The sequence below is a fragment of the Eumetopias jubatus genome, unplaced genomic scaffold, assembly GCF_037043125.1.
Source record: "Eumetopias jubatus isolate StellerSeaLion01/CBP00866 unplaced genomic scaffold, mEumJub1_p1.0 scaffold_9, whole genome shotgun sequence".
Classification (NCBI taxonomy): Eukaryota; Metazoa; Chordata; class Mammalia; order Carnivora; family Otariidae; genus Eumetopias; species Eumetopias jubatus.
In genome coordinates this window covers 33,185,441-33,199,428 of record NW_028274815.1, presented here as the reverse complement: position 1 = coordinate 33,199,428, position 13,988 = coordinate 33,185,441, and the positions used below count along the sequence as shown (strand labels likewise).

Genomic DNA, 13,988 nt, shown 5'->3' with positions numbered 1-13,988 from the left:
GTTTTAGCTGTCCCTGCCTCTTGCCTTGCTTGAAGCAGTCATTTCAATTACCACTTGATAACGCAGAGCTCAGTGCATGGATGACAAGGCCTTCTGGAGAATTACTTTGGTTTAGCTACTTTAGCAACTCTGAGCCTCAAAGTCTATTCAAGTTACAGAATAGTACAATCCCTGTTCATCAGGCTCTGCTTCATAGCTGGAGCTCCAGGAAAAGCATGATTTCAGTCCCCTCCATGTAACTAGTTGACGTGGTCAAAGGGGACCTAGAGGAGCTGGGACTGAGAAGCTGACCAGTAGCCCTTGTGCCCCTTGCTTCTCTGAATTTAGGATCCTGTACTTGGGTAGCCCATAATATGCGATGTGATCCCTCACTACATTTGAAAGTGAACTTGAGCATATGGCCCATCACTCCATCAAATATTTCCTGACCCCCACCTCTGCCATCTGCCCGCTACCCCTTTTGGTGGCTGGGAGAACACACAAGTAAGAACTAGAGAGTAAACCACTCCTTTTCAACTAATAATAACAACTGTTCCTAATATCTTACAGTTCTTTGCAAAATTATTTGGCATGCATTGCATTATTTGATCTTGGCAACACCCTGTGAAGTTGTATTATCTACAGTTGATGAATGATGACACCCGTGATTTGATCTTCACAATCACTGTGAAGTGAGTTGTATTATCCGCATTTGATAGACGGTAACACTGATGTTTAGAAAGATGCCAGAACTGGTCCAAAAACCTCAGCTAGGAAGTGGCAGAACCAAGAGAAGAACTTGGGTAATCTGCATCCTGGTATGATGCTCCTGACGTGTCATCAAAGGACACAACAGGTTGAGTCATGGCCCGGCCCCTCCTCTATGACCCATCTTAACATGGGATCTTGAGCAAATTCGCAAGTGAGTCCACGCCCAAAGTTTCTCTTAAGCTAAAAATGATGGGAGAATGTTATTAGAAATATATGAATAGCAGCCTGTTTTATCCTAATTTGGAATGTTCATTGGACAGGGGAGTTGATTTGGGTCACTTACAGAAAATGAGGAGAATAATGCATGGGTCTTCTCTGACTGCCCCTTTCTTTCCCTAACTCCAAATCCCCAAGCCACTCATCAAACCAATTTTTTAAGGAAAAAAAAAAAAAAAAGCTGAAAACGGGCCAGGCATGTAAACCAAGGGATACAGAGGCCATCCACAGTGAGCCCATCTTTCCTCATAGGCCGAGAGAAATGAATGCCCGCGAGGGTGCTGGTAATGCCCGAGGTGATACGAACAGAGCTGGGGACTCTGCGAGGGGGCAGCGGCATGACCTAGGATTACAGTCCTCTCCTTTTCTTTTTAAATAAATGCCATGAAGGAAATACCACTTCTGACATTTCTATAACACTCTGTACTTTGGGGAAAAGAAATCAGCCAAGGAAGCAGGCCTGAGGCCAGAGCCACCAGAAATGCTTAGGATGTTAAAGTACAACATCAGTAGCCCTTGATCCTGGAGGGACGGATTCTGCAGGGAACCTGGGGCAAGGGGTGGACTGAGGTGAGCGGAGCTGACAGGCTGAGCAGTGGCACTTAGCTTTGGGGCCTGTGGCTCTCCCGTCTGGGGCATGCGGCCCTCTGGTTTTCTGTTTGGGGGGCTGGCAAACTTTGTAACTCCATACTGAAAAGCCTAAATGTTCTCACCACCTTTTCTCACCCAAGAAACAGTCCTTTCTAAGGGATTTATGCTGAAGCTTGCTTTTTTTTTTTTAAATAACAGCTTTGTTAAGATATAATTTCACATGTCATAGATTCACTTAATTAAAATATGCGATTCAATGAGTTTTAGTGTATTTTTGGAATTGTGTAACCATTGCTACAATCAACTGTAGAACATTTTCATCACCCCCAAAGGAAAACGCATACCCATTGATCGTCACCACCCATTTACCCCCCAACCCTCAGCCCTAGGCAACCACTGAGCTAGTTTCTGTCCCTATGGATTTGCCTATTCCGGACTTTTCATATAAATGGAATTATATAATATGAGAACTTTTGTGTCTGGCTTCTTTCATTCAGTGTAATGTTTTCAAGGTTCATCTGTGTTGTAGTGTAGGGGAGGAAAAATAACTTTCCCTCTACCTTTTAGAGTTTATAGCTGAGACCATGTAATAAAAGAAAGATAAACAAGAGGGAAAAACCCGAATTTATTAACATGTACACCTCATGCATACATGAGAGACACCCAGGGAAAAATGAGTCACTCTCTAAGGTATCTGAAATGTAGGCTTCAATACCATCTTGGTAGGGAATGGGGTGGGGGATGAAGGCCTCTTAGGGGAAAGTAGGTGATTTTTAGGAAAGATGAAGAGATCCTTAGAAGAACAGATGGGAGGTATGACAGTTTGTGACAAAGTTTGTCAGGATGTGGCATCTACTTCTAGTCTCCTCTCCTGTGATAATGGCTGATGACATTCCCAGGGAGGGGATCTGTGACAATCAAGTTCATTTTGGAGCATCGGTCTTTAGGCAGACAGGGGAGTTCAGAGACAGGCTCTCCCTGCATCTGCTGTTTTTCAAGTGCCCATAGCTCCAAATTATCATTATACCAAAGTGGCATATTCTGGGGTGGCATGTTCTGCTATCCTTCAGTAGCATGTGTCAAGATTTCATTTCTTTTTATTGTTGAATAATATTCCGTTGTGTAGATAGACCACATTATGTTTATTCATTCATTAGTTGGCGGATATTTAGGTTGTTGCCACTTTGGGGCTCTCATGAATAATGCTGCTATGAGTATTGATTTATAAGTTTTTATGTGGACATATGTTTTTAAATCTCTTATATGCCTAGATGTGGAATTGCTGGGTCATAAGTGGAATTGCTGGGTCACTCTATCTTTCAATTTCTGAGGAACTGCTAAGTTTTTCCAAAGCAGCTGCAAGCATTTTACATTCCTACCAGCAGTGTAAGAAAGTTCTAATCGCTCTATGTTCTCTACAACCCTTGTTATTATCTTTTTGATTCTAGCCATCTTAGTGGGTTTGAATTGGTATCTCATTGTGGCTTTCATTTGCATTTCCCCACTAACTAATGATGTTGAGCATTTCTTCACATACATATTGGCCATTGTTGATCTTCTTTGGAGAAGTGTCTATTCAGATCCTTAGCCCATTTTTAAGTTGGCTTGTCTTTTTGAGTAATAGGAGTTTATCCTGAAGCTTTTAACACCAGGTGTACTGGGGATGAAATTTCAAATTTGCCTCACCTGATGACATCACTTGTGTGGTCAGAGAAGTTGCCAGATCTTTTGCCTTCCTGTGTGATCAATCCTGGGTCATTTCTTTCTTCTCAGTGTGGTGGCCCTGATGGGGAACGTTTCTAGTTCCACAAAACGTGGCCTCTTGCTGACGTGGCTCAGAGGTTCGCTGAGAGCAGGGATATGAGGCGTTACTGTCTTCTGTGGCAGTTGAAATCCTTAGTTTTTCTACTCTCCAAATAGAACTTCCATTGTGTAAAAGCCTATCAGCAGACTTCCTATCACTTTGTGGGGAAGGAAATCACTCTGGACGAGTGTAAACGCTGCTGCCAGAATGCTGACAGTGTTTTCTCGCCTGTACTCTGAAGGTGGCCTGGGGAGACCAGCCTTTCCTCAGGGGAGAAAACAACAGTTTTAAATACTCTGTGTAATCCAGAAAAGAACACTGGCAAAGAACAAAGCAAAATGGTTCTCCCATGTTTCAGTCTAGATTGCTAATTAGATCTGAAATTTAGTTTTGACTGACTTTCTCACAATTCTGTTCTTTATTTAATACATTCTTTGAAACATCAGGCATACATTCTTGCCCCCCATTAGCCAGCTGCCAGTCCCTGCTGCCTACTGGAACCACCTGAAAAACGTTTAAAAACTATCTTCATGTTGGGGCCCCATAACCAGAGAGTTTGATGTCACTGGTTATGAGTGGGTCCTGCCCCACACTCAAAGTTTGCAGAGCTCCAGATGTGATTCTAATACGCAGACAGGTCCAAAACACAGGCCCAGCTTTTACCAGCCTCTTAATTCATTCTCTGACTTAATAAAAGAACACATTGTCCTCTCTAGATCCATGCTTCTCAAACTTTCACATGCATAGCATCATCTGGGTATCTTGTTAATATGTAGATCTGATTTGGTGGGTCTGGGGTGGACCCTGAGATTCTGTAGTTCTAACAAGCCCCCGCCCAGAATTTCAACAGAGTTGAAATTCTGTCATTGCTAATGTAGGCAGTCCTTGTTAACATGAAGATAAAACAATAAACCTTTATATTTATTTAAAATAATGATCCAGATCCTTTAAAGTGGTCATAAAAATACTGCACAGCTGAATGAATAAGGAACTTTGTGGTCATATATTTGAAGGTATCAGTCTTTGGAGCCAGTTACAGGAATCTCACTTTGTGACCTTGGGAGTTACTTAACTTCTGAGTCATTGTTTCCTCTGTGAATGGTAAGTAGCAGAAGCTACTTCCAGGGCTGTTACGAAGACAGGTGAATTAAGAAATATAAAGTGCTCATAGGTCCATTGACCTCTCAGTATGCCTAAAGAGCGTTTAATTTTTTTAATAATAATTTTTAAAGCAGCCATTGCAGTATCTAAATATGTGAAATCCTCACTAAAATCCTTTGCATGGGGATTTAAAAGGAGCGTCTCTTCTCTTTAACGTTCCAAACTCATCTTTTTCTCACTTCTAACATCAAGGGCAGCCTTGAGAAAAAGAAACCACAGAAGGGCAAATCAAGGTGGAAATAGAAAAAGAGGCCCAGATGCTACTTTGGCTTACTGAGGAGAGATCGGAATATATTTCAAAGAGATTTTTTCTTTTCTTTTCTTTTCTCTTTTTTCTTTTCTTTTCTTTTTTTTTCTTTTCTTTTCTTTTCTTTTCTTCTCTTTTCTTTTCTTTTCTTTTCTTTACCTCCATTAATAAAGCCACCTCTTTCTTTCCTTTCTACCATCTGCCTGAGTCACCACCAGACATACAAACTCCTTGGTGAAATGTTGGAAGGTGCTCAGGTCTTTTGAGACCCATCAGATAAGAGAGAGACTGAGAAGTCAAGTATACATGTTGGTTTAGTATTACCAAAGGAAAAGCACTGCAAAAAAAAAAAAAGAAAAGAAAAGAAAAAGAAAGAAAGAAAGAAAAAAAAATCAAAAGGAATGACCTGCATTTTTCCACTCAATAAACTGATCTTTCTTAATCAAATAATTTTCCCCCTAGAAATGGAACCAAGATGGATTTCCATAAAAACTTTGGCCACATTGAGAAATTATTTAGTGTTATCATAAGATTTGTAACTGCTTTGCTAGTTTCCAGAAAACATCACTTTTATAGTACACTATTCAGCTTTAGAGATGTGTAAAAAATCAAGTGAAAAGCTCTCATTACCTTCCTCATAATTATGGTAGTTGAAAATTGCATGACATCAGTTTTTCTATTTGTTCCTTATTGGGGCAATAAGAGCATAAGAGTTGCCATTGGATGAAGGGCTCTGTCTGCCTTACTGTTCTGGACTTGTTTGGGTTAACCTGTCAATCCAAAGAAAAAAACTTTACCAACTTCACCCCGTTGGTAAAGAGAACAAAAGAACAGCCAGCATGAATCTGTGTTCTCAGGGAGAAGGAGTCCTTATGACAGAGCAAAAGCTCAGTGACTGTGGGATTGGTGTGGCAATGGGGGAGGGGGTCGGGGGAGAGGGTGCAAATGGGCGGGGCTCCAAGTTTCCTTCAATCCTTGAGATTCTATATCCACTGTGGAATTGTGAGGAACAGAGGTATGCTTCTGCTGATTATCAAACTAGACCTGGAGTCCTCACCAAATGAGCCCCATCTCCTGTAACTTCCCATGTGATGAAAGAGGAGGCATTAGGCTCTGGGAAGTGAACAAGGGACAGCCTAAGGATCTGTTCCTTTAAAAATTACATTGATTAATTTCAACTTTGCTACCTTTGCTGGGGGGAGAAGCGAAAGGTGAGCATTAGCAATCCCTTCTGATTTTTACCTCTCTTGCTTCAAAGGGCTTATTCATAAGGATTGACTTTATCCTGCCTCTTTAAATGGACTGAAATGCCCTTTAATAAGCAAGCTTCCTATTAATCATTTTACTATGCAAGAGCACCAAAATCAATTTATAATTTAATGGCTCCTCCTGTCAGGGACACTACTGATGGTATTATTAATGATTTTGAAATATGCCATTATGCAAATCCCATCTATTTTAGGTGTCTTGACCAGGCACCTACAGAAGTACTGGTTTCTTTTTCTTCTTCTTTGATTTTCCAGTGTCACAGTTATCAAATACTGAAACATTTTCTAAGGATTATTATCCTAGTAAATAGTGATAATCTAAAGATCAACTTTCAGTGCTTATTTTATTATGCAAACAAATTGTGTGGGGCTTCATATATCTCACACTCATCAGCTACTCAGAGTATAGAAAATAAAGCTGTTAGGACAATAGAGGATTAAATTTGCCAGGAATAAGAAACAATGTTATTTGGTTGCTTCTATTTATTTCTGAATGAGTTGTCATGTTGCTCTTTGGGAATAAAACTGGAAGCTTTTTCTAAACAAAGGCACCCTATTAGCCAGGCTACCCCAACCATCTCTACTGTACTCTATTTCTGCAATCTAATAAAACGTGTGATGTGGTGTAGGATGGGTTGGGAGCACAAGATGGAGAAAGAGAAGTCAAATGTTTTTAGGTAATATAAGCAAGAACATTGCAACATGGCATCCACCTTAGTGTACCCTATCATGAAGTGATAACAAATAATGGGCCATGAGCTCCAAAAGATGGTAGCATGGCCCTTCTAATGCCCATTAACACTTTTCCACACTTGGTCTTATGGCTAATTGCTTTAGTAGAGCTGAACAACTGTAGTTTATGATTATAAGGCAGGAAGATAGAAATCCAAAATGCATAAGTTTGATGACAAAAAGGGTAAACTTTTGGCAGGTTTTTGTAGAATAGATTTGATTTCACTTAAAACATCAAATCCAGTTCTGAAGTAAAGAGCACATGTATCGTCACTTCTTACATCTTCTTGTGCTTTCTCTAATAATTTGTAACTTTTGGAGATTGAGGAATGATCAGATATCCTAGTGTAGTCGGGGTAGACTGATTTTATATGTATTTACACACACACACATACACACACACACACATACACACGTAAATAGGTCAATTCCAGAGAATAGTTTCAGAAGTTAGACAGGAACTGTGCACTACGTACCTGTAGTTGGACTTTGTCACACCGTTGGAAGTTTGTAAATATCTAACTACTCTGAAAAAATGATTATTGCTTTAGTCATTTATAGCTGCTCATCTGGCCTTCGTATTTCAGTCTTTGAGGACACAGCTGAGGTAAGAAAGAAAAGGCACTGTCATGAGCCCAACTCCTTGGTAATGAGAAATTGGATATGAGCATCATGCGGGGATGTTCGTAAGCTGAGGAGCAGGGAGCTGGTTATGGGGCTCTGGAGGGCCAGAAGCAATCATTTGATCTCACGTCTACAGTGTTAACCCAAGAAAGCGAGACTAAAGCATTTAGCCTCAGGGCCTAGGGAATTCAGAGAATTCAAAGCAACTTCTACCTTTCTTCTCCTTTATACTAGGAAAGAATACTGATGCTCTTTGGCATATATAGGTATAAATAAAACTTGGTGGCTTTGATCAATAATTTAAAAAGGGGGGAGCACCTAGGTGGCTCAGTGAGTTAAGTGTCCAACTCTGGCTTTTGGCTCAGGTCATGATCTCAGGGTGGAGCCTACTTAGATCCTCTCTCCCTCCCCCTCAACCCCTTCCCACCCCACTCTCCCTGTCTCTTAAAAAAAAGGGGGGGAGTTACAAACTAATTTCCTTCCAGAAGACCTAGAAAATTCCACCGAAACTAAATAATGTCAATGACTAAAACTGTGCGTCCGTGTAAACTCAGTGTTTCAAAAACTTCAGTCGGAAATGTTCTTGGCCAGTGTTCCTGGAAAAAAAATTTTTTTCAAGGACAAACAAGTGTTTAGGGGGCTCCGAGTAAGTGGTAATATAGGAATTGATTAAGCCCTTATTAATTAGAAGGTAACATTAGGTATAGCTTCAGAGTCATCAGGCTTATGGGAAACTGAGATTTGCATAATATTTGCATTTGTCCTACAGTCTGCCATTTCACTCACAACCAGAGGACCCTAAGGCTAGAAGTGCTAACGGATGGATTGCGGGAAAAATTCTTAACTAAATGCTTTGGTGTATGGGTGGGGTTTGAAAGTGGTGTAAATAGTGTATTTTGTCAAAGTTGAACCTCAGCTTTGGTGGGATGAAAATCACTATAGCGTCATGACCCCCCATCCCCCACCTTTCAAAATAGCTATTGGGAGGTCTCAGCTTCCATGTTTAGAAAGACATATAAAACATGAACATTTTCCCTTTGTGATCTAGGTGGAAAATCTGACTAGCCTGAGTAAGAGTTCGATTCTAGGACATTGGGTGGAGTAAGATTAAGGAGTTTGATTTTATTTTGTGATGGTCTTATACATTTATTACAAAAATATTATGTTTGGAAATACAGTAAAGCAGAATGAAGGCCAAGAAAAATGACCCATAAACCTATTGCTCACAGACAACCTCTTTTGATATTTTGATGTGATTTACTGATTTGTTCTAAATGAGTAAATTCCAGGGCATGGTTCAGACAATCCTACAGTTAAGGCATTTATTAAATAAATATATTTTTCTTTTCTTATTATTGTGATCTGTGTTCTTCTGCTTTCCCTTCTCATGGTGATGATAAACCTACGAGTCCTGAGTGCTCTCTGTTGCCTAAAATCATTCCATGGCCTTGGGCAGGGGAGCTGTGCTTTGGGCGACCTCTCCAATCTTCCGGACCTATCCCATAACCCTCCTGGAAGAAGACAGTCACAGTACAGAAGTTTCTCAGTGGCCATTTGTCTGGAAGTGCAACTCGTTAACCTTGCTTTCGTCTTCTCTGTGTTCCTTCTCTTCTCTTTCTTTCCTCTTCCCCTTGTTCGTCAATTTCTATTCTTCTCTGTTTCAGCAAAACAATATCAGTCAAGGTAATTGATGATGAGGAGTATGAGAAAAACAAGACCTTCTTCCTTGAGATTGGAGAGCCCCGCCTGGTGGAGATGAGTGAGAAGAAAGGTGGGGGAGCTGCTCCAGGGCTGAGCCCAACAGCTTCTGCTGGCCTGTGCCACCCCTGGATGCCTGCACTCTTCAGACGTGGCTCACAACACACACATCCCTCCACCTATGTAACAGGGCATAGATCTCACCCCGGGGCCACAGCGGGCCCAGCCTGTAGCTCCATCGGCCAATTCTGGCCACTCTGCACATGGCAGGTCTGAGAGACGAATTTTCAGGGCAGTCAATCCTGCCTGTTTCCGGGAAGGGTGGTACTGATGCTGGCCATGCCAAAATGAAGCCCGCGTTCTGCTTTCTCTTCCTAAGTCGGGGTACTTCCTGCTAGCTCACTGAAGCAGGAAGCATTTGTGAAAGTGGCAAATGAGGAGACAAGGTCACGGGGGCCCGCTGAGAGTAGCTGCCATGCCCTATTACATACTTGCGAGGTCCATGTGTTGCCAGTTCTCCCTTCCATAACATCACGGTAACATGCAGCTTGGTGAACACCTAGCATGAGCGTGTGACTCCAACCATTTGTTTTGCCTTTGTCTTGTGTTCCCACAGGAAGATCATTACCATTAGAATATTTGACCGTGAGGAATATGAGAAAGAGTGCAGTTTCTCCCTTGTGCTTGAGGAGCCAAAATGGATAAGAAGAGGAATGAAAGGTGTGAGAGTATACAAAGACATACCAGCGAGAAATTGTACTCTTCTCTCTCCGTGTCTCCTACTCTCACACTTAACTCTCTCCTCTTCCTCAGCTCCAAGTACTATCCTTCATTTCCTTTGAAGCTTTAACAGTTTCATCTCCCTTCCCTAATTCACAAACGCACCAGACAATGCCCATTTTCCTCAAGGAAATGCCCACTAACTTTGATTGAAAGCAGATTGAAGAAATACTAGAAGAGATTTCTGTAATTCAGAAGTGATGATCTAAAAAGCGTGATTTCTGTGTTCAGGTATTTACTACTCAGGGATCGTTCTAAAATGTCCTTCCAACTACTAAATCTCCCCTTGAACATTCGTGATAAAGACTACCTAATACCTATTAGTAGTGACAGATGAGTCTAATGGCAACTAATGAGTACTTTCAGAAGAATTCAATAATTAGGCTTCTTTAGACAACCCCATTTTCAAAAAATATATATTTAATAAGAACAAAGATCCTTGAAGAGTAATGTTATCCACATTCTAGCATTCATTTTGGCCTGAGATTTTTTTTATATTGTCAAATATGATATTTAGAAGGGACCAGATGTAGGAAACTATAGTCATACAAATTTTCTTTTGTAGGAAGGATATGGTCCTTTAGGAAGAATTTAGCCCTCGCTTAAGGCCTAACCAGCCTTATGCTCTGAAATGTTTTGATTCTTATAGAATCTACAAACTTATAATATGTGTAGTAAAAAAAGAAAAGAAATAAACAGTATCCTATAACTAGATTTTTTTGTAGTTGATTTGTACTTACATATTTTTAGGAAAATATTTGAACAAAAGCCAATTTCTTTGTCCTCTTTGATTTTATTTCTATTTTCTGCCGCCTATTTTTGATAAGGAAGGACAGGAATTTTATACCACCCTTAAAGATAATTTTTTATTCTGAATTTTTACAAGGGCTTCCTACGATTATCCTCTAACAGTGGCCACTTTAAAGGGATTATGTAATTATACATGTAAAATGAGCTTACTACACATTAATAGCTCTTACTCATTGCAACCAAACAATTGATGACTAGCATAGAAGATGATTAGATGGACCCCTTTGTAAGAAATTTATACTTTTACATGTAAGGAAAAATATCAAATATATAGGACTAATTCCTATATAGACCCAACATTTGGGGGAATTTAATCTCACATTTGTAAGAACTCACTGACTTCAGAGTCCATCAGAAAAAGAAAAAAAAAAAAAAGTGTATGTCCCTGACCTAATCATGTCCCAAATGGTAACGGGAACCGTTTGGAATGATGGAGAATGGAGCACTGGGGACCCATTTTAATGCAGCCTATTTAATATGTTTCATAGGCAGTAGGCAGAAGGAAAAGACACTAGAAAACTGAGCTGATTTCTTACAAAGATGGGATCAAAAATGCCTCATTAGCATACAGGAAAAAAGCACTTACTTCTAAATGTATTCCTCCAAAACACTGTCTTTTATCTAAAGGAAGAGCATCTTGGATACAGCTCTTTCAATTGTCGTTTTAGTAAAATATGCCCTCATGTAAAGGCAAATTAAAATTCCTTGATAGCACTATCTGGTTTCACACCCTCCAAGTGGATTCTTGTCACTATAAATAAAATTACTGACTTGTTTTAGAAAGTATCCTCTAATGCCACTAACCGTTAGCAGCAAAATGGGGCTGAAAACAGAATTGTAGCATTCCCCTCCACAGCTCCTGAAGAAATTTATATAATATGTTTAGCTAGGGAGCTTTCACCAAAATAAATTGCTACTGTATAGTCTGGGCTTAAAGCACATAACCTGGAAGACAAATTATGGATGCGATGCCCCCTCCCCACCACCTGCCTTGTCAGTTTCCATGGAATTATGTGTCCACAAGAATTGTGATTGTCTAATTATAACATGCAGAAGTCATAGAGAAGGACGCACAAACAAATGCAAATTCCTGGCACCCAAGTTCTGAGGATTTCAAAAACATAAGCATCCCTTGATGGCCAAGGAATACCCTGCAAATAGAACCTCCAGGGAGAGCATTACCTTGGACCAAAGTCTCCTTCAGGCAGGGCAGCCAAAATGGAATTTCCTAAGATGTTTTATCGGTTTCCATTGAACGGAAGGTGTCACACCTGAGATCCTGGATGATTTAAGACTTCCGTGTGTTGAATTCAGGAACTCCTGGGCAATATTTAATGAGGAAGACTCACTCAAATGCAGTTAAGATTAACTTCATAAAACATTTCTACTCTATTTGGTAAACTAGATACATTTACTGTATGTAAACATATATAGTAGAAATGTTTTATTAAATGCCAAAAAATAACAGATAAGTGGAATTGTATCCATATATAATAAGTCACACACATTTGCAAAAACTTAGTATTGGGATTGTTTATTGGAAACTGTTCCCAATGCCACATTTCCCTGGGAGGCACCCACGTTAGCAGTGTCTTCCTACCACTGGAATCAGATCTGCCTGGATTTCTTTCTGCTGATATTCCTCTTACTTTCATTATTCATCTGGTCTCTTATTCTGTGTTGTCTTTGTCTGTTTCCTCCACAGCCCTGTTATTGAATGAGCTTGGTAAGCATTTCATTTCTTCCATTTCCTTTCCATTTCTCTAGGTGATTTTCCGTGAATGTCAGGTGGTACAGGAGTTTTCTGACCTTTATTTCTATTGATTTACTGGCAGGATTGTCATGTAGGGCCATTGGCCTCATTTTTGTGTAGGTTAGATAGTTAATATTCCATTTTTAGTTTAGTATGATCTTTTTAAAAACCAGTGATTGCTTAGGTCTGCACAAGAATGAAATGTGTGCACTAAGTCCCATAATCTTAAAAGAATGAGTAGTGATTAAATCACAAATGGATGTTATCTGATTTTTCTTAATTGTAAATGTAATTAGGCAAGTTGCTGTATCTTATATGGGTGGCCAGGCAGTCCGATGTCACTGGTATTTGTCATTTAGAATGTAAGTTAAATAAATTGTAACATTTCTTCTTTTTTTTTTCTTTTTTAGGTGGCTTCACAATAACAGGTATGAATTTTTAAAGCTAATGACGTCGAATTTTATTTTTTTGCTTTCTGTCTTCGCCATATGTTGTTTACATTTTTAAAAATCGCTTCTCATTTTTATTTGCTTTGAATGAAGGAAAATACCTGTATGGTAAGACAGATATTTTTTTTAATGTTCTTCCTTTTCCCCCAAATGCCCTTAAAAATCAAAACCACATTTTATGCAACCTGTGTTAACATTTAGCTGTGGCACACGGTGTGCTCTTGCTGATTTTACACACTTAACATTGTACACATTAACAGTGTGTGTGTTGTGTTTATGTACAAGCAAATCTGTATGGAGAACCTGTAACTGTTCACATTTTGATACTGGTCGATTTGAAAATGTTCACGTAGCACTGATGATGTGCAGTGTATTCTGCTAGATGCTCCAGGGTACCAGATTAGATAAGACAATTGCTGGCCTCAAGGAAACATAGGAATTGACATCCAGGACAAAGCTCGGTCTCCTAATACTATATGATGCCCTGATAGCAAAAGGCAGAGCAGTCCCTTCTCATTCTACGACGTCAGTCTGAGCCCCTCTTTGGGGACTTGGGTTTGAGGATTATTAACATGATCCCTAGAAGTGCATTACACAGTGCTCTATGCAAACCCAAAATGCCACTCAAAGGGTTTAAAACTCTTAAATTCATGTTGGCATCCATCCTGCGTTGATCACGTTACTTAACACAACTCTAAAGCTATTTTCTTGTGTACAGAAGGAAGAAGGTGTCTCCTTACGGTATCTTCCCTTTTGACCCTAGGTTTATTCCCACCCTTTGAGAATCATCTAGGCAGATTTAGAGAGAGAGAAATATCAAGTGGTCGGCGTGATGTGTTTGAAACTGCAGGTTAAAGATGTCTCTAAGGGCATCCTGTTGGCCACAGCGTTTTCCGATATATTGTGCAGATAACACTACTGTAATTATTTTTTTCTGCAATCAGCTGAACCAAAATACTTAAAGGAGGAAATATTCCCCCAGATTCCAATTTTGCAAATGCTGTGGTAAGGGAATTGGGGGTTAATTGAACCACTGTTCTTGTAAACTCATGATCAGGTAGTTCCAGCATGATTCTATCCCAAGTAGAACTTTCTGAATATGAGC

General features: G+C 39.9%; 1 protein-coding gene across 6 annotated transcripts in view; it reads left to right on the top strand.

The window, feature by feature from the left end:
- The window catches only part of SLC8A1 (solute carrier family 8 member A1), a 312,734-nt gene that overhangs the window by 237,882 nt on the left and 60,864 nt on the right, over window positions 1-13,988 (top strand). For 3 of the 6 annotated variants that reach the window (XM_028117126.2, XM_028117125.2, XM_028117123.2), the window contains exons 3-5: window positions 9,708-9,811; window positions 12,387-12,407; window positions 12,845-12,862. In XM_028117126.2, coding sequence (XP_027972927.1) covers window positions 9,708-9,811; window positions 12,387-12,407; window positions 12,845-12,862 — 143 coding nt within the window. Of the gene's footprint in view, window positions 1-9,057; window positions 9,165-9,707; window positions 9,812-12,386; window positions 12,408-12,844; window positions 12,863-12,976; window positions 12,992-13,988 lie in introns of all 6 variants that reach the window. The other 3 variants (XM_088026404.1, XM_028117124.2, XM_088026403.1) reach the window with 3 other exon arrangements.